The 26479-nt window shown below is 37.6% G+C and overlaps 1 protein-coding gene across 5 annotated transcripts in view; it reads left to right on the plus strand.

Moving 5' to 3' along the window:
* The window catches only part of LOC127959301 (E3 ubiquitin-protein ligase PDZRN3-B), an 83445-nt gene extending 64238 nt beyond the window's left edge, over positions 1-19207 (plus strand). For 4 of the 5 annotated variants that reach the window (XM_052558378.1, XM_052558382.1, XM_052558381.1 and 1 more), the window contains 7 exons: positions 11823-12076; positions 12916-13003; positions 14718-14816; positions 14952-15014; positions 15099-15200; positions 15296-15412; positions 16910-19207. In XM_052558378.1, the coding sequence (XP_052414338.1) occupies positions 11823-12076; positions 12916-13003; positions 14718-14816; positions 14952-15014; positions 15099-15200; positions 15296-15412; positions 16910-18445 (2259 nt within the window). In that variant the 3' untranslated portion in view covers positions 18446-19207. Of the gene's footprint in view, positions 1-753; positions 1206-11822; positions 12077-12915; positions 13004-14717; positions 14817-14951; positions 15015-15098; positions 15201-15295; positions 15413-16909 lie in introns of those variants that run through there. The other variant, XM_052558380.1, reaches the window with a different exon arrangement.
* The last annotated feature ends 7272 nt before the right edge of the window (positions 19208-26479 follow it).

Here is a 26479-nt window from a genome sequence, read left to right on the forward strand (position 1 = left end):
CATTAATTTCCAGACAGAATTGGTGATCTGATGTAAAATTCTTAAGTTTGAATTGTTTTACTTAATGCAAGTGATTTTCATTACAGTGGTTGAGTAAGAGCGCCTACTAGCAACCTGTTGTACAGCGATTTGCAAAATGCCCATTAGTGTATGAAATTATATCATCATTCCCCTTGCGTGAATTAGAAACACTGCCCCAGCATGGTTCGACATCCTTCTAATTGGCACTTATGTTTGGTTGGCTGAGTGGCACCACAGTGGTGGACATGGCCGATGCCAGGTCTGCACTGCCCTATTGTCAGCTATGGTGCCATAAAGAGCAACTCACGCATTAGCGGGGAACCAAGAGCACATTGTCTTTCTGCATCAGTCACCTGGTCCATGAGGTGAAAAAAGAAATGTTCATTCTGTAGATTTGTTTGCTTGGCTGTCAGCCCACTTACTAGTGGAAAAAAAAGCCCCAAGGATTACTTGATTATTCTTTTGTCATTTTGCATGCTATCCACCAACGCTCAGCGAAATAAAGATGAAATTGAATGTTATTCTTTAAAATTTTAATTACATTTTCCTTCAATATTAGTGGAGAAAACATATTTTGTTGCATTAACTTTAATTTGAATGACTTGTCACAAATTATTGCAATTTGCATAATAAACCAACCCCATTCAGCAGTCACTGCTGTTGGCATTGCTTTTGTGTTTACACATCAGGTGGAATGAGTAATGAATTCATCCACAGCAGACTGAAATGCACCCAAGTCACCATGTACACACAGCAGCACTGTAGGACAGCCCCCTAATGAATATGCAATGAGGCTCTGCTTAATATGCATAAGTGGGCGTGTATAAGTAGTAGAATGTTGCCGGTGTAAGCAGACTGATCCAGAGAGGGGGACTGGCTCAGATCCTCATGCACATACTCCTACTGAATGATAGTCCATGCTGCAGAGCTTGTGTAAAGCTTTCGGAAGAAAAGAAGTGAGGAACACTGAAGGAGGAGGAGGAAGAGAGAAGACAAGGTGTATGGTCAAGAGGGCAGCCGCATGTGAAGGAACAAGATAGAGAAACAGAGAGAGGGAACACACTGAGTTCCTGCTCTCCTCCAAGAGAAAGAGTAGATGGTGTGATCTGTCCATGATGGGGTGCAGAGTTTGTACTCTACAGAAGCCTCAAGAGCAATACAAACTCCTGTATGAAGTATGCCAGGTAACTAATCAGTTGTTACAGAAAGTTGTTCAGTAATTTATACATACACATATATATATATATATATATATATGTATATATGTTTGTGTGTGTGTAATATAATTTTCTGAAATTTTCTGTACAAATTCATAGTCATAGCATTCAGAATTGTTGATTGGCTCATTGTAATGCTGTTGTGTATCATATTTATGAAAGTGATTTCAGACAGAACGCTAATTTAGGAGAGTGATATTGTGGCATTGTGGTCTCAAATACTCTGGTCTGTAGTCTTCACGTTGGGATAGCTTATATTGAGTGTGACAAAGTTTATGAACGTTGATTTTACGGGGTTGATTTGTGGACAGATCTCAGTCCCTCTTCTCTCATAAAAACAGCTAACTTTTCCCTTCTGAGTTTGGTTTTCATTGTTGTGTGTTTATAGCTAACCATGAATTTGGCATGGCTGGTGGTTTGTAGAAAGAGAATTACTGAGAGGGAAACTCTTATTTTGGATATTCATAAAGAATGCATTTGGAGTTTTATCATTTTAAAAATTTTAGTTTTTTTTATACCTTTGAACGGGAATATGTCTAAATGTTTGCTATATGTTGTGCTTATGCATTTATACATAGGATTTTATATTAGTGTGTTTTTATTTATCTGTTTAACAGGTATTTTCTGTTGCCTTGTCATGCAGCATGTACTACATGGACCATGTCCTTGTGAGCAGTGTGTATCGTCAGCTCTTTTGTCAGACTGATTTAATTTCCTGTTGGTTTTGTGATCCTGAATGCTTACGGCTTTAGGATGCCTGTCTGACACAATATCGCTGGGAGACTGTGGATGAAAGCCAGTAGGGGGCCTCTGAGAACATGGCCAGAAACCTGCTTGTACATATATTTATGCAAATATGCATATAAACACATTATCACAGATATCGACAGTTGTTAACATAAATTATCTGTTAATTGTTCCAGGGTGGGGGCTTTTTTGTCGACTTGAAAGATGCTTATGTATTCAATTCCTCATAAAAGGAATCACTATTTCTTGGCATGAATGCATCTGGAAAGATTGTACGACCACATTGTTAGCGCTTCATCACCTACTAAGGGATGCATACTTGATGTTGTATGGTGTGTGAGGGTGCTTTCAGTAAACCTAATGAGTGGCCACTTCGTCTTCTCCTTTCACTATATTCCATAGCGGCTGTTTCTCTGCATTAGTTGTTGATGACAGTGCAGTCGCTATTGTGAAACACTCTGCTTTGATCGTACAGACTGTGTGAAAGCAGGACTAAAAGCTTTTCTCCCTTCTATATCTGTGTATTTGTGTGTTCACTACAACAGTAAATGGTCTCTGTTTGTTAACAACCCAACAGCCGATGTCGGGCTTCAAAGGAAACATCAGCCTTTTCAAATTCCCTCCCTGTTGAAAAAAAAAAACTGAATGAAACAAGAAAAGAGACAAAAACATATTGGCCCTTCAAAATGAGCTCTTTATCCAACCCACTGTTCAGTCCAGCAGCATATGTCATGCTTCTGTCAATTACTTTTGATTGGCAGGCTTTTAGTAAAGGGAGGCTTGCTGGTTTCTCTAACAGCGCGCTTACTTTGGCAGTTACTCGAAGCTGGGTCATTGCGTGCCTAAGAAATGATTTGGCAGAAAAAGGTCGCATCCAAGTTTAACATCAAATGGCATTCATCACACCTTGCGTGATATTCACATGTCATTCGAGAAGCTTTAAAATGACTTTTCCATTGGGTATTGCAGATGATGCAGCTGTTTGTACCATTTTTGTGTGGGGTAATACATCAAAGAGAGACACCATTCATCTGTGCTGAATGAGACAATGTGACATTGCCAAAATAAGACATGAGCTTCATTCCTTATGATTAAATGTTGGATAACTGTTAGGCAAATATATATATATATATATATATATATATATATATATATGCACATAAGCCCCACAAAATAATTAATCGCGATTAATCACATTCAAAATAATTTTTTGTTTACATAATATATGATTGTGTACTTTGTATATTTATTATTTACAGTATATATAAATGCAGACACATACAGTATATATTTTGAAAAAATTTACATGCATATACATTTATATGTTCATATTCTTATATTTTGTGTCATATACCATATATTATACATTATGTGTATTAGTAGATAGTATTATAAAATTATCAGTCCTAATTGACAAGTATTTTATTCATGCATAGTGCAGATTTAGAGACCACAGACAGATAATGGAGTCTTTGTGATGTGCGATCGGTCCGGCTCACACAGACAGTAGGTGCCTGGAGAAGTATGCGGCAGAGGGGGTTGTTGTTTCGTAGGGTAATGTTCAGAGTGCTTTTGGCTGGCGTCGGGGTCACTCACAATTAAGGCCTGTGAGTGGCGGCAGGATGTCGCAGGGCTTTAATGAATAGAGTGAAAGACTCGTTTGAAGTGTGAAACTGATCTGTTGACTCATCCTTTCCCAGGCGCCCGCTTACCCGTGTGTCCAGCTGGACTCCGCTGACCTCTTTAAAGCATGTGCTTAAACAGACGTGTGTTGCAATTGCAATATGGAATTGCATTATTGCAATGGATTAATATCGGTCTTGGGGATTTAAAACTGAGAGTGATGCATTATTGGGCAGATCTGGAGGTCTGTCAGAATGCGTATGGTTTGTTGGATGGCATATACATGAGGATCAGGCTTCCGACCGGGCCTGTCCCTAGATAATACACACAGATCCTCTTCATTAGGATGTCTGGCACTACTTCTACCCCCTCTCTTTCTCTTCCTGCCCCCCTCTCTCTCTCTTTTAGAGCTCCCCAGAGACTGAGATACAGAGGGATGCCTCCTCCTCACATAAACTCACCTAGAGAGATTCATGGGTTTAAAAAAAGAATTTCACAGCCACATGTCCTGCAGGACATAATGCTTGTAACTCTTGAGTAGAATATGAAATTAGTGCATTTAATCATGCTATTCGACTTTTGATACCATAGGAGCACCTTAATTGATATTATTAATATCTTCATATTTTTATTGCCCCTGCGGATATATGTGAATCAGTTTGAAATTACATTTATTATTACACAAACTCATAATAGAAAAGTAATCGATTCAGTGAGAGAGTCACAAAATGATTTGAACTGATAATCCGAATTTAAAATTACTCATTCAAAAGAATCCTTTCATCAAAGTCATTTATTCGTGACTCAGGTGACAGTGGTTGCTGTATTTTTATTGTCATTGTTTTTGGCCTTTGTATTATTTTGTTTCTCCATGGATTTGAGGAACCTGTGATCGAAGATTTTATGATGCTCTGGCTTTTTTTGGAAGGAAATTCAGGACACAATAAATTGATCAAAAGTGACAGTGAAGACGTTCATAATGATGTTCAAATTATAAAATATGTTTTTTGAACTTTCTAGACATCAAAGAATCTAAAAAAAAAAATAGTGAAATAATCAAGTAAAGGTAGTCTTGTTTAAACATAAAAAAATATTTGACCATCCCCAAAGGTTTGAACAGTAGTGTTTTTTTTTTCAGTGCCAAGCATTCATCGTGGAAGAGCTGCTTAGCTTCCACTGTGCTTTTGTAATGCATTCTGGCCACAGTTGCCAAAATCCTCTGTTTAAAAACAGCGGTTCAGCTGGCCTATTGATTTCAGTGTAGCAGTCCAATTTGACAAAACCGCTCACAGGAGAAGAGAATTAGTCCCTGTAAAGCTACAGGTTGAGAGAAGGTCATTTTCCCCTTTAGTTAAGATAATTAGAACAGAAAGAGGACGCAGTGAACATGCCTCGCCATCCCCGAGTAAACTTGATCTCTCTCTAACTGTGCTGAACTCAATGCTTCACTTCAAAGTAGGAAAGCTATGCACCATGTGGAGATCTAGTCTCTTTTGTCCCTGATGGGCCCATGTTGGCCGACTGGTGGAGACTGTGTTTGACAGCTCCGTAGCTCCTAATCTTGCTAGAAGTGGCCTGTAATGGCCATGGCGCCTGTCTGCACCTCATGTAAGACCTTCATTTTAATTAGAGTATCAAAACAGTCAGGTTGTTGAAGCTCAGACTCAGATTAGGTTTGTGCTGTACTATCCTAATGTATTTTTGTTAGTAGATTTACACACGTTGGGCAGTCTTTTCATATTCTTATTCATATATTTTTTTTTTAATTCATTATTTATTCCCCCTATTGTGACAATTATTTCGCGTATCCAACTTTAATATGCAAAAACAACTGTGAGAAAGTCATGATATATGTTTTATATATATATATATATATATATATAATTTTTTTTTTTTTTTTTATTTGTGTGTAAGTGTGTGTTTGTTGTATAGATTTTATATTAAAATATATTGCAATGATAATATTAAATATTAAAGAATATTAATAATAATAAAACAATTGTCAAATATATGTAATATAAATTTGATATTGTCCTTAATAACGAAAAACATTATTGGCAATAGTGAAGATGTGGCATCCCAATTCTACAAAACATTAATTAATTAATTCATAACTAACTAAGATTAAAAAAAAAATTGCATTAAGATATTTAGTAAGATATTTTCAGATTTACTGCAAATATTTTTTTATATTTTGGTGTCATTTAGTTGCATCACCTTTTTCACACTGCTTCCACACTCACATTTCTTTTCGCTATCTCCCTCTTCCCTTAATTAGTCTTTACAGTGATGGGAAGCAAAAAGCAAACAGTTTGCACGTTATTGTTGGGAAATGGACTGAGCGCAGTCTAGTTAGCTTAATCAGGGACACGTCCTCCCCACAGCACCTCCACAGCTGCTTCATGCTTTAGCAGGTGGTCGGGAACCATTCGGGAGAGATCGCTACCCTCCAGTCTGCAACACTCTTCTCCACCGCCACTGACGGTTCGACAAAGCACAGAACATGACCAAGCCATACACAGAGCGTCATGTTACCGATGGAATGAGACAAATGTGCAGAGAAATGCAGACGTAACATGTTAATATTGACATGACATTGACATTGCTGTAGACACAACATGGCAAAGTAAAGACATAAATGTTTAAGCTGCTTAGAGATCGACTTAACGTTTTAAGGTTTAGACAAAACACATTGAGCATGAAGAAGCATACTGTCCATTTGCAGCAAAAATATCCATAGTCTATATAAAAATATTCTCAGAGGAGTATATGAATAGTTTGCATTGTTTTGTCATTAGCCTCCATAAGTCTGGCGCAGATGTGATAGACGAGCACAGGTGTGCCCGCATTATTTTATGGACAGCTTTATTTGCACAGATGCATCAGATTCTCCGCAATTAAAATGAAATAAGTCCAGATTAAGTGTCCCAACTGTCTTTGTTTTCCACTCGTGATATAACGTCTGCCATTTGTTCTGTCTAATTATAGAGGTCAACAGTTTTCCCTGTCTGTTTCAGAATTACGTACAAGGAAGTAGTAAAAGCAAAGCATGCCAGCCTTTATCCAACCAAAGCGATGACTTGACCATGAATCATTTATATTAATAGACCCATTGCTGAGAAGCTAAACCATTATTAGCATTTCCATCAGAGACTTTTTCCACTCCAGAGACTTGTTATTCTTTAGAATGGGAAAAGACACAATTGAACAGCATAAAATCGAGTGTATGCATGTTGGGGGGTGAATGGTGACATCTTCCCTGGTGTCCATGCTGAGTCATGAATAAAACATGCTAACAGAGAAGTTTGGACTCACTAGGCTGGAGCAGTTGGCTGATTTGGAATGCTGATGATGGTCATGTTATATCTCATTTATATTCCGAATGAAAGCTCTTGGTTAAATACTGCTTGCTGTGCACCTCGCTTTAAAAATACTGAGCTATTGTGTCTTAAAGAACTGTTTTATTAAATTGATGGGTGCAAAAGGCTTTTTGTGCAAGTGTGTAATGACGTCATTGTCAGCATTTCCAGTGGTAGCCATCTTTGCCCAGATGGAGGTTTTATATGTTGTGTCATCATTCGTCAAATATGTTTAGTTACTAATAGGCCTTGAACATGTGATTTTTAATTTTTTTTTTTTGTTTAAGGTCAAATGTCAGCAACTTTGCATACATCTCATTTACCTAAATTGTTAATTTTCTTTTCTTTTTTCTTCTTTTTTTGTACCATCCATTTTATGCATACCACTTTAATTATTTTTATTATAAAAATTATAATTAAAAAATAAATAAATAAAAAATAGCTAACTTTAAAAAGTGGGACGAATTTTTATATTTTAATTTACTACATTTACCTCACCAATAGCATGTATTTGGTGAAATGTTTCTTACATGAACTGTTTTAAATCTGTCTTATCAATCAACCACTAATTATTAACAGTCCTCTTTAACAATAATGCACTTGAGAGATGATCCATACATTGTGTAAAATTATTTAAGTGAGAATTTGAATACTTCTGCAAGCATATTAAAGTTAAAGTAACCGAAATATGGCTCAAATTCAGTAAATTCGGTTCATAACTCTACAGAGTTCTGGGAGCGTTGTACTTGTTTGGGCCCGGTTATAACCTCAAAAGCTGCTAGTAAGGTAAAAAAAAAAAAAAAAAATTAATTGTGGTCTTTTTATGTGGTAGAGTGTGGGAAACTGTACTTTCTTCAAACAGAAAGTGATGGACAACTCATTAATAGGAGGAAAGCAAGGACACAGTCAGGAAGCTTGAAGGAAGTGATTTAGCCTCCCACTACTGATCCTCTATGGATAACAGAAGGTCTCATGCTTAAACAGGATTAAGTGCAAGTAAACAGCGGCGTCTTTTAGCAGGCGTCCATGCTTATCAGAGGCATTAGTTTCCCTCTGTTTGCTGCTTAATCCACACTGAGACGGCATGCCGCAGCATATAAAGGTTGCTGTGTTTCAAGTCAGCCAGAACTGTAAGGAGGTTTCCTGCTTCTGAATGAAATAACACACATACATACACGTCGAAAGACCTTCTCCTTCCCTGCCAAATTGCACCCGTTTATGTTTGGAAGAAAAGAGGAATTAAATCTCTAGACGGGACTCACACAGTTAAAATATTCTTTGAGGGATTCTGGAAATAAAGCCTTAAGCTTAAACTTAATCTGTCAAGTTTGAAAGATGCTTGTTTTTTGTGTGTTTTCTTCTTGAACTCATAATGTTTGGAGAATAACATATGTGCTTAACTAGAGAAGACAATAGATAATGGGAAAGTTGGAGAAAAACACAAGCTTCTCATCTGATTTTGCATCTGATATTTCTATTGTTGTGTTGAGCTGTGTCTCCCAAAGCCTTTTTAAATTTTTGACTTTTTATTGAGTTTATTGAGATTGACAAGTGGTGTGAAAAAAGTGGAGTTCAATCCATCTCACTTCAGAAAGTATTATCAGGCAGATTTTACTTTGACTTATGATAATTCTGATACAAACGAGAGTTGGAGTAATGACATTAAGTCCTTCAGAGCCATAAACTTCTTGCAAATTATCTGTAATGTTATCAAGATCGCATATGCTAACTTGTGATTGAGATAAATGTAACATGAAGTACATTGGAAATAGATGGGAGACTTGTTGAAGGCCATAAACTTACCCCAAAATGCCCAGATCTGGATTAAGAGCAACTTCCACAAAAATATTAAGCAGAACTGTTTTCCATCCTGATAATAATAAGAAATGTTTCTCAAGCACCAAATCAGCACATTAGAATGATTTCTGAAGGATCATGTGACACTGAAGACTGGTGTAAAAGCTGCTGGAAATTCAGCTTTACTTTCACAATAATAAATTACATTTTAAAATATATTAAAACAGAATATATTAAAACATTACTGTATATATACTCTATATGAAATGTAAATACATATTACTGATAATTCCCGAATGGAGAGGATTCCTATTGAAATGACAGGATTTCGCCAAACAGCGGTAAATGTTACTAGACCTTTAGTGTGAGGTTTCTGTTTTAGAATTGATATTTCATATTGTGTATGTGAATATTTTCTCTGTTCACTGACTCGGTCAGTAGACGTCTAATGGAACAACAACATGTGTCAACTGTGAATGGCCGTGTTAAACAGAGGGTGAAGAGGCTCAGTTTGCACCGTTCTGCTGTTGTGTACTCCTCAGAGAGATGTGTCAGAGGTGAGCTGTGTGAATGGGGGTCCCGCTGTCCCCCCCCTTCTCCTTGCTGGAGAGGCAGTGAGGCAGAACGTTTCCAGGGTTGAGGCTTTGTCTCGGGGTCATGGGCTATGAGGAGGAGAGGGATTCCTATGCACTTAAGTCCTACTGAGAACCAGACAGACACAGAAAGGGATGATTGTGTTATTGACCTAGCTGACAGAAAGAGGGACGAAATTAAAACCTACACAGAATTTAATACAAGGAAGTAACGGTAAAAATAAAGAAAACAAAAAATAACTGTTATCTACAATAATGGCAAAAATAGTACTTGGGTATTTCATGTTTTGATACATATATTGTTGTAATGGTGTGGTTTTATAGACGAAACCTCCAGAGCACCACGGTTTTGGACACTTGCCATGGTAATGCCGTGATTATCTGGAGGACATCTGAGTGTATATACCATGATTTAAGTAATATACTTTTGTTCTGTTTTAAATCATATACAGATTTATTTGTTTATTTAATATTATATCAGTATACCCTCTATTCAAGGACTTTTGAGTATCTTGTAAATACCTTAACGCTGTCACAGTATTATTTTGTAAGGATGTGTTTTTTTGCACATGGTAACACTGTGATATTATTGAAGTTCCATGGACATGGTAGTCAAAATAGTACTGCTACCATGTTGTTTTGGACATGAACCATGATTTCTGATGGTAATACTAAAAATAATTAATTGTGGTAGTGTCATATTATCATCGCATAAATACAATTATGTAAATATAAATACAAATTGTAAACATAAGACCATATTACCTATAATGAATGTACCATGGTTTTACCAAGTTATATCATTATTGTACCATTGAACCTCAATTTGGCAAACATTCTCTAGAAGGCTTCCACAGTGTTCTATTATTAGAGATGGTGGATCTTTGTTTCGGTTTGAAAGTTAGAGAATTTCATATTGGATGTTCCAATTATCCCTCAGGCTGGGATTAGTTTTAATCCTCTCGGTTATTATTTAACATATTCTCTCTTCAGAGCTGAAGTGCTCTGATCCTGCCTGTTTGGAAATCCCAGAATGGGATCCAGCAGCTTGTGAATTACTCTTTAGATATATTTCTCACAAGTGACTTATTTATTTATTTGTAAAGAAAATATAGAATGCTCGGAGGATTTCAGTGGATACGTTTCTAAAAGCTGTGTGAGAGCTTCAAGTCTGTGATAAAGGTGTGGAAATGTTTGACATAAAAAAATATTGCATACAACTCGAGAAAGCCATCCATGCTGCTTAGAAAATGAATTGCTAAACTATTATTTTCAGTATTTGTGTGTAAAAATATGTTTGCATGTATTTGGATGTATTAATTTTGTGTGCACTAACAAGGCGTTTGTGTTCTCAACCATTGCATCACTGTAAGCCTGTGTGTGTGTGTGTGTGTGTGTGTGTGTGTGTGTGTGTGTGTGTGTGTGTGTGTGTGTGTGAGTAGGTTTGCATAAGTGGATGTGAATGCCTCAAGCACAGATTCTATCAAAGCTGTCTCTCGTCTAGAAATCAAAAATGAACAAATGGGGAATGCTTTGTTTGTTGAGACGAGCACATGGGGAAAAGCTCTATAAGCTCAGAGATAAGAGAGACGGTTCACCCAAGGTCAAACACCCTGTTAGCAGACACACTAACAGAAACTGTCATGCTTCTGCATCCTAATGAAAGTGTGTTAGCTGTTGGCTTTAGCTTGACATCAGCCTAACCAAAACCTTTGTAGTGAATAATACATTTGTATTATTATTATTATTTGAACATTATTTGAAAATGTTGTACTTTTTGGTTTTAAGCAAGTTATTTATTTTCAGTTATAGTGTAACAGTGTGTTTATTTATTTATTAGCATCATTGTTACTGTACCTCCATATTACTTTTTTTAAGGGTAGCAACAATTCTGAATTTATAAATGCAATTTGAGTACTGTACAAATCTTCTTTATTCTTTATGCATGCAGCTCAGACCCCATCTGGCCTTGGTTCTCTGCACTTAAAGATTGCTTTGAACCTCTTCTTTCTCATTTCGTTCAGCCCTCATCAGCAGAGCACTGCTCTTGATTGGTGTGTCATGTTTCGGCCCTGAAGCTCACATGCATTTCCTCATGTACAGAGCCCACATCATCTTCCAGGGAGGCCCTCGTCTTCAAATTACTTAGCTAAATAGGTTTCCCCGGTTCAATTTGTTTAATGACCCTTATTAATTAGCAAGACCTCTTTCTAATTTATGTTGTTGTTTTGCTGTGCCTAGCTTTGACCCCCAAAAGCAGCGCGAGGTGCTACAGATGCTTTGTTCTGTTGTAATGGTTGTTTTTAATGCTTTGCTCCCTTGCTTTTCCATTTCAATGGATTTGCCAGCTTTACCGTTTACAGTGGAGTAGTTTTTGTATTTTCTCAATTATTTGCAAAACTCCTCATGCATTACTGCTAATGCCATTTTTAATGTTAGTGTTTTATGTTTGTGTGTTTCAACAGGTCAATGGAAAGGACTTGTCCAAAGCAACGCATGACCAGGCTGTGGAGGCCTTCCGTACAGCTAAAGAACCCATTATGGTCCAGGTGCTACGCCGGGCTCCCAGGCCCAAGCCTATGGGCCCAAGTGGGGAAGCACAGGTAGTGGACATCAGTACCCAGACAGACATCACCTTCCAGCATATCATGGCCCTCAGCAAGCTGCCTACATCCTCCCCACCCGTGGATGTGCTTGAGCAGTACCTGCTGCCGGAGGGGTGAGTGACAGCTCCCTGGACCAATTACAATGCATATTACAGATCTCAGTTATGATTGACACTTAACCAGTTACAACATATTCTAGCAAGTACATGCAATTGCACATATTTCAGAAGATGCTCTACCAGACCATCTAAACTTTAAGACTAACAATGTTTTCGCCCAAGGCACAATATTAAATTAAGTTGCAATAAATTAAATTATTTGGATTTGCATTTTCCCCTCACACAATATCTGTCCTCTCACATCTCACTTCGTGTTTCCTCAGGGTTTGTCTTTCACACGTTACTGACAGGAACTTAGTAACCAAGAGAAAAGAATTTAATTATTTTCAAAACACACTAAAATTAAGTTTTCTAATATCTAATTCCTGCAGATGCTCGTTTTTACCTGAAGTCTTATACTTTGTAAAAGTTATTAAATATATTTGCTCTGTTCAATAATAAAAAATGGTCACATATATTTCAAAAAAATGGGAGTCGTGTAAATTTATGAAATTGATAGTTGCAGCTCTAAAATCGCTATTTCATTATATATAATTGTATTTTTATCTGAAGATTATTTCAACTTATTATTATTAATAATAATGATAATAATTAAAAATGTTTTATTAAATATTGCTGTCGTTTATCATATACTTATTTTGTCATCAATAAGGAAAGCCCATATTTTAGTGCTTATAAGAGTAAAATCAATTCAGCCAACCTGGTAACATTTCATAGAATGTATTAATTACTCAGTCCTCTAAAGCTTGAATACAGGGGTCCTTTGTCAGGCACAGTTCCTCTATAATGCTGTTCTTTATGGTATGATATGGTTTTGTTTTTATGTTTTCTAGACACTCTCCTGCTCATGAATACTTCGACCCCAATGATTTCCTAGAGGGCATGCAGCATGAGATAGAAAGAGAAGAGCTGGAATATGAGGTAATGCCACACAGAATCTCTCGGTTTACTCTGTCTTCCATCATCCCTGAAACGTGAATTAAGACATGCTGACGCCAGGCCTGATGCAAACTGTCTCCACTGATCTATTGGTGAATTGACCAACCACACCATCCATAACCTCACACACGCACTGAAGCAGTCAGCTGTACTCATACAAAGTAGCCTTTTTAGCCCTGTTCCCTTGAACAGATGCGAGACGGGGATATCATTATTTATTTTTTTGTCAATTACTTATATAGGTGAAAAGAGATAACTGGATAGGTTGGAATTAGACTAACAACTGGCATGATGGATCTAAGTGTACAATAAGCATAGACAGATTGCGCTGTAATGATAGTGGTGGGTTGTGAGTCATGAGGGGTCACGAGTGAGTCCATAAAGAGATGAAGTTCAGAGACTTCTAGCAGCAGATGCTCTGCACGCAGCACTCTCAACGACCTCTCATTGGCCCCTGAGGGCCTCCAGGTGCCGCAGTGGGGGCCTGCAGACAGAGATCAATGACCAGGATGGGGCCAATCTGAATGCCCAACAACTCCACCACCCTCCTGCCTTGCTTACCTTGATTAATGCTCTCCTTTGCACTTCAAGGACAAAGGAAAGAGAGTTTTAGATGCTGTGAGATAGAAATGCACTAATATGCAGTGTTTTCCTTCCATAGTGCAGTGTTTGCAGACATGGCTTTAATCGTATTATGTAAGGAACTAACCAGCTTATCAAATACTTCCTCAGAATGGTCATAAGTAAATTCATGCTCAAAGAAAGGATCAAGGTCTGAGACATTTATTATGGACGATTACTGCTTGGCTTAATCTCATCTTAACTTTCAAGCATGTTACCATTATATTTCACCCCAAAATCAAAGGAAATTATAAGCAGATTTTTCAACTGTATTTAAAAACAATCAATGTTTATGTTTAGGGTCTTTTTAGATGTTATACATTTGAATTCATGCTGATTAAAATAACAAAAGTATCACAGTTTTCACAAAAACAAAAAAAAAAAAATATGTTATCAACTAAATAATAAGAAATGTTACTTGAGCACCAAATCAGCATTAAAGAATAATTTCTGAAGTGATAATGAATACTTAAGATTGCTGAAAATTCCGATTTGCCATCACAAGAATAAATTATATTTTAAAAATGTAAACATAGATAAGCTAAACTAGAAAACGGTTATTTTTTAAATGTAATTATATTACAATATTTCTGTTTAAATGGACCCTAACATTTTAAATAGTTTATGTACTATATCTAATATTAAGTATTTCCTTACCTGGACATGTATTCAGAAGATTCGCCTGTTTACATTGACTAAGATTGATGGCAGAGCATTTGTTGGTTGGTTTAGATTATGCCAGGTTTTTGCTGTAAAATGTTTGATTGCTCGATAACAGCTGTGTTCAGGCCTGCTGTGATACCAGCCCCGTGAGAGCTGTGATCTCCATATGTATCTTGTAGATTACAGGTGTTGACACAAGACTGAATGAGACTTTACTCGTGTGCATGTTTGTGACAGCATGTAGCTCTGTTGCAGCACTACGATCTGGGCAAATTATTCAAACATGTAGATCAAGACAACAGATTGTGTACATTCTTATGATTAAGTTGCTGTGTTTGCACTGTTCAACAAGTCGACTTACAAATGACTTATAGTCGGTGCTGTGCATTAAAATATCACACTCTTCTTTCAGGAAGTGGAATTATACAGGACTAATATCCAGGATAAACTGGGGTTAACTGTGTGCTACAGGACCGATGATGAAGATGAGACTGGCATCTATGTCACTGAGGTGAGTTGTGTCATAATAGTAGCCATTTTTGTGCATGGTAATGTCCAAGGTATGTTCTTTAAAATCTTTGTGGTTTCAGTTATAAATGACAAGCCGTTTAGATACATTATTGTACCAATTTTCCTGCTTGTACAGATTGATCCGAACAGCATCGCTGCAAAAGATGGACGGATTCGACAGGGAGATCGAATCATCCAGGTTTGCTCCATACCATTGATGTAATTTGTTTTATGATGTCACATTTGGGCATTTTTCTAAACAAATCTCTGTTCCACATCTCAGATCAATGGCATTGAGATTCAGAACCGTGAGGAAGCGGTGGCTCTTTTAACCAGTGAAGAACACCCAAATGTGTGCCTGCTATTGGCCCGACCAGAGATACAGGTGAGAGACCCAAGCCACAATCACACCGTTCATCCTGTTCACCAGATTTGAAGGACAGCTGATAACTTTTCTCCTTTTTTCCCCGGTTGTTTTAGCTGGATGAAGGCTGGATGGATGATGACAGAAATGACTACCTGGATGACCTCCACATGGATATGTTAGAGCAACAACACCATCAGGCTATGCAGTTCACAGCAAGCATGCTCCAGCAGGTATAGCAAATCCATCAGAAAGTCACTTGTGAAGTCGGTCAGGAGGCATATCAATCAGTCATAGATCAGTCTGTCATGGCTTGACATCCTACACATCAATTATAATTTCTGTGTCCGTCACTGAGCAGGAGGTAAAGCAGTCAAGGTGGAACTTTAGTTTAAAAGAAAGCATGACGTGTTGAGGTCCCATTTGCACCTGGTATTAGCATCCATTTCAGGTGATCAGATTTGCTGAAGTCGACCGTACAGTGAACATGTGTAAACGGTGTCCAATTCTTCTTGGCATCTAATTGAACCAATTTGGAGATCTCAAATGGCTGCTCTGAATTTGTAATATAAATGCTAATGTGTTCAGATTCGCCCTATACAGTATTGAATAATTGCTTACTTATTCATTATGCCAAAGCTAGAAACTTTGCTATCTAATTTTCAAAAACATCCTTGATGGACTCATCCACAGGAAGCCAGAGCTTCTTGAAGAATACTTGGAGCAAGCACAGAAACCTTACATGCTGTATAGCTACAAACCTAACACAACAACAAAAAGACAATTTTGCTTTAGTAACACGAGCATGTAGTATGCCATTTTTGTTATGTGATGTAGTGGTGTCTGAGTAGGGTAGAGATGACATCATCGATTCACAAAATATATGAATTGGCTGTACACATGAAAACGCAAGGTGTCGTTTTCAGATTTATCCTCTCCAGGACCCGGTTAAAAAAAATAGCTATAGGTTTCATGCTCGCAAAATCCCAGATCCATCTGGACGAATAGCTGATATGATACAAAATGTTTACGTATACAGTAGGGGTGTCACGATTCTCCAAATCCTCGATTCGATTGCATTTTCGATTCTAAGGTCACGGTTCGATTCGATTCTCGATTTTTACATTTATTCTCTTTAAAGCACAGATTGTCATTTTTCAAACTAGACTTTTATGTAATATAATATCTGACCTTTGTTTGTAATGTACCACATTACACTGTCAAATTTAAAACTTTTATTAACAACATAATGTAACAATAACATATCTTTAGTCAATTGAAAACTTAAAATAAACTGCCATCCAGTTTCTCTTTTGTAAGTGCAGTCACAAAAGATGACATTCAAGTTCATAACAAAACAAACAAAAACAATAAAAAATGACTAAACTAACCTTCAAATATTACGATGTATCTATTTAAAAGATTAAAGATAAAACACTTGTTAAACACTTCACTGTCATCTGTGATCAGCAGAGTTAACACGTCATGTTTTGGTAATGGTACGATGGTTCACGGTACTAAAAAAAGTACCAGGTGCTTTACCCAGTGGAAACCCCCCGAATGTGTACCGTACTGTGCCGTACCATGCAGTGGAAAAGTGCCATTAGTTGTCACCTGGCATTGTATATTAAGAATATTGTTGACTCCTTGACAAATTGCTATTGTTCCAATTTTGTAAGTCAGTTGGATATGCTTTTTTTTTTGACATTCCCTGAAATGTTTTGTTCTAGAAGAAGCATGAGGAGGATGGAGGTACAACAGACACTGCTACGCTGCTCTCCCACCACCATGAGAAGGACAGTGGAGTGGGCCGCACAGACGACAGCACTCGTAACGATGAGAGCTCTGAGCAGGAGAATCTTGCAGATGACCAGACCAGCGCCTCCACAACACTAGGCAGCCGGCGCAGGCTCGCCTACAGTCAGGACACCCTAGGCAGTGGTGACCTTCCCTTCAGCAGCGAGTCCTTCATTTCTGCAGACTATGCGGATGCGGATTTCTTGGGTGACTTTCCTGCTGATGAATGCGAGCGGTTTCGTGAGCTTTTGGAGCTCAAGTGCCAGATGCGGAGCGCGGGCAGCAGTGCCAACCCAGAGCAGAGCTTGTTCTGGCCAAGTGGTGGCGTAGGTGGGGGACAGGGCAGCGTTGGTGAGGAGGGTGTCGACAAAGAGCTGGAGCTTCTGAATGAGGAGCTCCGCAGCATTGAGCTCGAGTGCCTGAGCATAGTCCGAGCGCATCGTATGCAGCAGTTGCGTGAGCAGTGCCGCGAACAGTCCTGGATGCTCCACAACAGCGGCTTCCGCAATTACAACACAAGTGTGGATGCAAGACGCCATGAGCTAGCGGACATCAGTGAACTCCCAGAAAAGTCAGACAAGGACAGCTCCAGCGCATACAACACAGGCGAAAGCTGTCGTAGCACGCCGCTCACTCTAGAGCTCTCCCCAGACAACTCCTTGCGACGTGGAAATGAAAATCAGGTGGAAGCCGGAGCAAGTAGTGGTACCTCAGGTGCCAGTAGAATTCTCAAACCTCTGTTGTCGCCCGTCCAAGAGGCTTGCAGCCCTAACAGAAGTCGTCCAACCTTGTCAAAAGAGTCAGAGGCTGGAACCCAGCCTGAAGTCCGAGAACGCAAAGCTGGTCGCCATGCCCAGCCCCAGTCGCCCTACAAACATGCCCACATCCCGGCCCATGCCCAGCACTACCAGAGCTACATGCAACTGATCCAGCAAAAGTCGGTGGAGTATGCCCAAAGTCAAATGAGCCTAGTTAGCATGTGCAGGGACCCCGTCGCTTCTGCTGACTTGGAACCCAAAATGGAATGGAAAGTGAAGATCCGCAGTGATGGTACACGCTATATTACAAAGCGGCCTGTCCGGGACAAGCTCCTGAAAGAGCGAGCCCTACGAATCCGAGAGGAGCGCAGTGGGATGACTACAGATGACGATGCCATCAGCGAGATGAAGATGGGACGCTACTGGAGCAAAGAGGAGCGCAAGCAACACGCCGTCCGTGCCAAAGAGCAGCGTCAGCGCAGGGAATTTATGAAGCAGAGCCGTATGGACTGTCTGAAGGAGCAAGTGGGCAGTGCTGAAGACAAGAAGGAGGTCAATATCATTGAACTGAGTAACAAAAAGATGATGAAGAAGCGGAACAAGAAAATCTTTGACAACTGGATGACTATCCAGGAACTGTTGACCCATGGTACAAAGTCCCCCGATGGGACGCGAGTGTACAACTCCCTGCTGTCAGTGACCACGGTGTAGGCTCTGTAATGTTCTGTATATAGGACACTACCGATTGGGGTAGACAATCCTGCCTCGTTCAATGCGGCAACATTTGTAAATAGGAAATACGAAGGAACTTTGCCATTTGCCAAGAGAAGGTACAATGAGAGTCTCAAAGATTGAATAGAATGGATTCATGCAAGTGATGAGAAGGTGTTTTCTTATTTGCTCTGTTCATTTCTATGTTGCGCTTGTGGTTTTTAATATTCTATTATGTAACTGATTCGTGACCATTTTGCCTCTTTAAAAGGTTTTGGAGAACAATACAAAGACCATCAAGCATCACAACCATAAGCATTTTTTATTTTATTTCAAGTAACAAACAGTCAATAGTATTGTACTTTTAATGCATACATATTGCTTATTAAAGTAATAAATATTTAGCTTAATGGTCATTACACAGATGTTATTATATACTTTTCAGACAGGGTTTAACAAAAATAACTTTGCTTTAAAAACTTTAAAGAAAAGGTGCTGTTTTTCATTAAGTTCATATTTCACACAGCTACTGTTACATAAGACATGCATCAAAGCGCAGTCATTTATTGAAATCTAAATCTGTTTGTATTATTGTTGATATTAATATCTGTTGTAGACAGAAAAAGGCCTTTTGTATAGGCCTCCATTGTATTACAGCCAGATAATACAGTTTAACAAATCATTAGCTAGAAACACAATTTGATGTCTTGTAAAATGAGAGAAATAATAAATTATTGTTTTATATTTGATGAGCTTTCAAAATATTGTGCTGAGTTTTTTTATTTTCAGTACATTTTTACTAACAAGAAGTTTCAGTTTGGAACCGCAGTAGGTTGAGAATTTCTTCAATCCAATTTAAAAGCACAAAGGGCTCTGCAGATATGTGTCTATCTGTTCCTGTCCAAGTCTGTTAGGGGGTTGTGGGTGGATAGTGTCCACACTTCAGTGACCACTCGACCTCAGGGCCACTGACCCAGCCAGGCCCCTGTTTCTGCTTATCTGTCCCCAGCTGTGTGTAGCTCTGAAACATGGAGCTCAGGTCAGTGAACAGACCTTTATCTCATTACAATCAAACTGAAAGGTCTGCAATGCCACAGCTGCAATGAGCGGTGCAGCCAGCTGCATGCAGAAAAGACTTCTGTTCCCAGCACACACACTATTCTACACTTTTCTTTTTTTTTGTTTCTTTTTTTTTTTTTGCATTTCATGACAAAACATCAAATCAAGTGCAAACAAATTATGCTAGAACTTTTTTCCGAGTCATTTTGCAGTTTGCTTTAAGCAACTGGTGTCATTTTTAGTGGATGAATGAAGTTCACACAGGTTTCTTGGTAGAGAAATCCCAGATGCTTTTTCCTCTCATTTATGTAGCAAATATATTTTCTGTGAAATATTTCACTTGAAGGGTGTGCCACATTTTTTTAAAATAAATGGCACTTGGTTCTATATTTTATTATCTAATGACCTTCATACATTTTTAAACATAATGGTCCAGATATTTTAGGGGTTATATTGTAAATAAGCTTTTGGGGCATTTTTCACTGTATAATCTAAACCCTTTTTCAGTACAGATGTAACCATTTCATAAAGACCTGTTTAACACCTTGTCGTGCCAAAAATGAAATAACCCTGTTCATGGGGATATGAAGTACCAAAGCTATCTAACTCTTGCTATGTATAAGATTTGAGGAAGAAAAAAAGCTATACCATTGTGTAGCTATGTGCAAATGTTAAGGGAATAATTATGTTAAAAAGGGAGGAGAGGTAACATGCTGTCACCCTCCTCCTCTCTGTCTGCTTGTATGTAATTGATTGCCTTTCTGCTTGCCTGAAGGAGGACTGTTTGTTTGATTTATGTCCTCAGAGATCTCTTCACACACACTCTTTTAATAGAAGATAACAGCGTTCCATGCAAAGGCAAACAAAAAGAAGCAACAGCAATCAATTCTGAGTTGTTCCCTTTCCGGGCCAGGAAGCGAGGCAAAGTGGAGATTGCTTTGATCACACTCTCTGGTTTATTTTTATATTGGTAATGAATGAAGGTGGGCAGCGTGTGATACGGCCAGCCGTCCTCCGCTGTTGGTTTTGGAGCTCCTCTCATTTGTCTAAATGCCACAGCAGAATAAAAGGAAAAGCTCTGGAGTAAATCGGCTGTTGACCGATAAGACCACTGTTTGCGTCCTTGGCTCTTGTTCAGCTTTGTGAGAGGAAATGAGCTGACAGGGGATGCTTTTATTGTTTCGAATGAGAATGAACTCCAGTGGGCCATCCTTGTGTGAGAAATGGGCAGAAGTGAGTATTGTTTTCAATTGTTTTGTAATTTTTACCCAATTGTACCATTTTTCTTATGGATCATGTGTCAATTCATTCAGCATTTTTTTTTTACGTAAAACGCCCTTAACTGGTAAAATCACTAAGGCAAGGTCTTTCTTGATTGGCTTTTTGCTTACTTATAAAAAGACTGCAACAGCAATATGATTAAAGTCATTGTTGTGTATGCTATATATTTCTACATTTAGTCATTTAGCAGACACTTTTATCCAAAGCGAATTAAATATTATGACAGAAGCATAAGAAGCAAGCAATAATAAATGATATACTATACAATTACATAACTATATACAACACAAATTAACATTGTATTCCAAAACTTCCAAATTCCAAAAGTAAACCAATAAAAAACATGTCCTCTACTGAAGCATTACAGAAGTCATTGAAATATAAGGTAATGTGTTTTTACGTCCTTCAGATTATGAGAGAGCGCACCAGAGAGAAGTTTTGTGATTGGAGGTTTTATGATTGACTATGTCGTGTCACGGCCAATTTTCACACTCAATGTAATGTGGACATAAACATTGTCAAATCTGGGTGGATCTTAACACTACAAAGTACTAGTCAGCAGTCAGCACTTAGTACGGCAAGTTATTTACCAAGTATATTGTTAATTAAGTAACGTAGCAACTTGACGTGTTAATATGTGACGTGGAATGTTCGTCATGAGTTTGTTACTTCACAACAGCTTCAGACATCGTTGGGCCTGTCAGAAATTGTTCATAAATATTGGTTTTAATGTTAGGCTATATATCAAAAGAAAAATAATCACCTCTGAATAACTGGTAATTTTCCCATCACAATTAATATTTTGGTCACGTTTCAAACCCTGTAGGGTTTCTTGTTTCACACTTCTCCAAGTCCCAAAAAGGTCATAGTACAAGATGAAAATGGGAAAACTTGCTGAATGTTAATTAACTTAAGCCTACTTAATTTTTAATTTGCTATAGGCAACTCCACTTATGTTATGTTTGATTTCCTGTCATGTGTTGTTAATTATGTGACATTTATAAGCTTAAAGTACTCTGTGTTCAAAATGCAAATTCCATACAATATCATTCATAACACTGCATCGATTCCAGAATGAGAGCAGTCAGCTAAAAATCACTGATTGCATTCACATGCATTGTATGATTGCTGTCTCTTCTTTTAGCCATCTGCATGATTACCTCTTATTAAGTCGTGTACTTTACATTTTAGTGTTGCAAACAGCATAAACTGAATTCAGTCTCCCAACAAGCTACTATGAATACAGTCTGGTTCAGGTTTGATTTTATTTTGAAATTTTGCTATGATTATATGAAACCAGGTTGCAATCCTTCATTCAAAATATTAATTTCATCAAAACAGCACAGTGGACCAGGGGTTGTACTTAACATTTACTTTAAGAAATTGCCTATATGTCAGAATAAGCCAGAATGTAAAACATGCATGCTTGTAAATACAAGCTGCAAAACTTGTATACATTGTATACATTTCTCATATTACACAGAAGAAATTGCATCAGATATAACAATGAATGATAGCAGGACAATACCATCCACCATTAAAGACACCCACAGACCCTCCAACATGAAGATGTCAGGAAGAACATGAAGTATGTACCCAATTCAATTAAACCACCTCTAGGCTGTCTGTTTCCCAGACCCATGAATTCTGAATAGTGACATCTCATTATTTTTAAGATGGTGTAGTTTATTAAAAAAAAAAAAATTGTAGCACTGTCAATGCACTGAAACACTTCAATCAGTTGAAAAGTGGGACAGAGTTTATGCGCTGACCTGCATAGTGTATAGCACTGCGATGCATAGGCATATAAGACTTGCAGTTTCACAGTCTCAATTCAAAGATTTCTCTTTGAAGTATTTTAGATGTAAGCACCCATTCTTCCATAGTTTTAATAGATTTCTAAAACTGATTTCTGTTTTGGTGTGTAAGGTGATGAAAAACTAAAATGTCAGCTTGATTAAAACTGAAAAATAACCAAGCAGTTGCTAGGGCTTACTGGCATTCATGTAATATCTGAAATATGGTGTTCATATTAACGGACATGATCATCACTACAAAGTTCTTTAAGCCCTGAGTTTCTGAGCTGAGAGCATGTCATTATGAAAACATATCAGGATTTAATTGATGTAGCATCTGTATTTTAATTTGTTAATATGAATGATTATTTTTTTCTTTCGTCCCAAGTTGCATGTACAAAATACCATAGCATTGTAGAATGGCAATAGAATAGCCTATATAATGCATTTCACAGTGCACTTTATGCAATCTTTTCTCATTATTGTGTAGATGTAGAGCATGTTTTATGTTGGAAAGGTACGTCAAACTTCTTTTTCAGAAGTTTCAAATTTATTTGAACACACCTGAAGTCGTAATTACAACTTTATGATGTCTCAAGAGGACTTGAACTCCCCTTACGAGTCTTTCTAGATACAAGTTAAATGTTCTTGCGCTAACATGTTCTACCAAACTGGGAAAAATTCAATCTTAAAGCACAGAGATGTCACTGTCTAAAAAAAAAAAAAAAAAAAAAAAAAGCCCACACTCCAGTCCCACTGACCTTTTCTTTATCCACACATCTCTCTCAAAGCTTACACTGTTATCTTTCAGGCTCTGGGCTGTAGATGAATTTGGACCAGTGACTTGAACTCTAGAAATGAAGTGTGGAGGACAGCTGCAGAGCAAAACATTCCACAAAAAGTGAGATCCATTGTTTAATGTTTTAATGTGAAAATCTGATGACTATGATGACAGACTTTGAAACACTGTAGACGATAGAGTTGATTGTAACTGACCCATTTTGATTCTCGTTATGAGGAAACATGCCTGCCATCTATTAATTCAGCTTTGTTTGAAGCAAGTCCTTTGGGGAGTTCACTCAGCAGTGATGCATTGCGTTTATGTTTCAACAGCCTACTTGTCACAGAGAACTTTCTCTCAGTTGACTACGCAAAACGAATGGCAGTGTTCAATCATCATACTTCAAATTTTCGCCTGGTTGATGATAGTTTTGTAGCAATATGTTATCTCAAATGCTGTTGTGACTTTCACATCAGTCCTAAATTAAAAAGAGGTTCTTTATTGATCCCCGCGGTGCAATTCAGGAAATTATACAAGTCAGAAAATATGCAATTCGTTTTGTGAACACACAAATGCTAAAGAATGGTCTTGACCCTGTGCATGACCTCAAGTAAAACTTACCCCCACAAGTCATCTGACCCCTGAACTTAGCACGGACTTGTTCGGTTCAAAGGTCTGTTAAGCCATGTTGTTTATGGCTTAGTATTGCAGTAACTCAAAAGGCTCTCTTCCCATCATTTAAAAAGGACAGAATAAAAATAGGGAGGACATCACTGTTAAAAAAGAAAAAATTTGATTTCCTGCATTAAGTTTTATAAGTAAAAAACATTTTTAATTTATGAATTTCATTTTTTTGGATTATGAATATCATGAAGTTCTATTTGAGTTGACCTTGCCAAAATGTTTATTTGTTTATTTATTTATTATTTTGGAAGACCATGATACAGCCATGAGGATTTGTGGGGTTTGTGAAATACAGTGTGATTCACCCCAAAATAAAATAAATTCAAAAACTAAAAGCATGTTCATCATAAGTGTTGATTTCCACGACCTGTAGGTCAATGTCAAAATATGTGAAGTGAGAGCAGTGTTGAAAATAAGTGCTGTACAATGTAAACGTTACACTTAACCACATGATGTTTCAGTCAGTTGGTTGCTGTAGGCACAGTTGTGTCGGAACTGTCATTGAGGTGAGAGTCGCTCTGCTCTCCTCTACAGCATTGTTGCATTATGTTTTCCCTGAGCACCTCGAGGCATCCATCCAAGACCTGTTTCTTCAGCATTCACCCTCTCTTTGAGAAGCTAAACATCATGTTGAACCTCAAAGGCAGTGTTTTACATGTACTGCTATCAGAATGCTGTTGTAAACACACTTCAGGAAATGACTTATGCATGGCTTGGTGGGTCAAAATTGAGTTTCGATGATCTATGCCAAAAAAACTGCCAGTTTTGTTAACCAAGTCAGCAAGCCAACAGATTATATGATGATGAATTATACAATTGTTTAGTAATTATTTAACCATTTAATTTAAATTTAGTAATGATTAACATAACAGAACTCTAAACTGATATAAATGTGGCAATAAATTGATGATTTGATGGTGCTACCATAACTTTTCCAAAATTGCCAAATGTTTTAAATGGAGCAGAACATGCTGAATGCACCTGCTAGAATTAAACGTAATCCTCTAAGTGACTTGTGTTAAAAGGTCTTTGACAGGGTAACAATGTGGTGTAGCATCTCATTTAATTTACTGCCTCTCTTTTTCTATGTTCGAGTGAATGTGTTGTAGATTTACTGCCTTTGAGTGTGTTGGGAAAGCAGGACCAAAATGGAATTCTAAGGATTCTGTGGAATGTTGTGCCAATGAAAGAGCACAATAAATAAATTAGACCGATTTCGGTTTTTGGCGGTATCATAATTTGCATATTAGTTCAATATAAAGCCAATTTAAATGTAAACTTTACATTTAACATTCATATTTAGTGTTTATACTTTAATGACATTTATTTTATAATCACTAAAAATACATTTAAATTTGTTTAATCTGATAGATTAAATTATTTTTAATACATAATTTAGCTAAATTGTTTCACTTAATTCTCCACGTAAATGATTTAATGTAAGCAATATCTTTACAGTAGAGCCTTCCATTTGTTGGCCTGCATCAGTCCTGTGTAACTACAGTGAGTCACATTTAATATGTCATGGGAGATTTGGTTTATTGACCATCAGAACTATTAATAGCTCCCTCGGGAGATGATGCACGGCTGATGGCAGAGCAACACACCGGTTCAAAGACCAGTTTAATGCCAGCACAAGTCCTAAATCCACAAGCTTTCTCCAAATCAATACACTCACTGTATTTAGACGTTATTGATTTTATTGGTTTTCACTTCTCAGGTCCTTTAACACCCGCCAACCCCAATTATGAAGAATTGACTATTTCGCATAGTTATAATGGTGAAGATTACATCATATAATAACTACATAAGGTAATATGTAGCTTGTTTAGTCACCAGTTTATGAGCTTGCAATGCAATCACACTGTGAAATTGATTGAGTGTATGACCGCTATTAGCCATTCAAAGACTTGTCCACATAATTGTGCACTCTCTGCAATAATCTACACTAACTAGTGCACATGCTCAAATTGGATGTCAAGATCAGTCGATTTAAATGTTGTGTACCTTGACGATAAAATTACAACACACTGTATCCATTTGTTCATACTAATTTTTTCTAAAAGTTTTGCAGTTACATTTAAGATATTAGACTTTGGCCATAGGCAAAGGTCATTGAGAAAACACTGAATGTAGATTTATAGTTGCATGTTGCACATTTTCTTTAAAATGATCAAAATCTAGTTTTTTCCATGCCAGTCAGATGTACACATTTTGTTATGTATTGCAGAACCAAAACACAAAATGTTCCCGACCATTTCCCAAGTCCTTTTCCTCATGTAGTGAACGAGACGGGCACATTTTTTCCCCGCTAAATCGGGGCAAAATCACTCAAATTGCCTCTTTATTAGTCTCCCATTTCCACTTTTAACAGCCTCTTGCAAAAAGCAGCATTCCCTGCACAAAATGGCTGCTAAAAGCCTAGCTGTGTAG

The sequence above is a fragment of the Carassius gibelio genome, chromosome B6 (genome assembly GCF_023724105.1).
Source record: "Carassius gibelio isolate Cgi1373 ecotype wild population from Czech Republic chromosome B6, carGib1.2-hapl.c, whole genome shotgun sequence".
Classification (NCBI taxonomy): Eukaryota; Metazoa; Chordata; class Actinopteri; order Cypriniformes; family Cyprinidae; genus Carassius; species Carassius gibelio.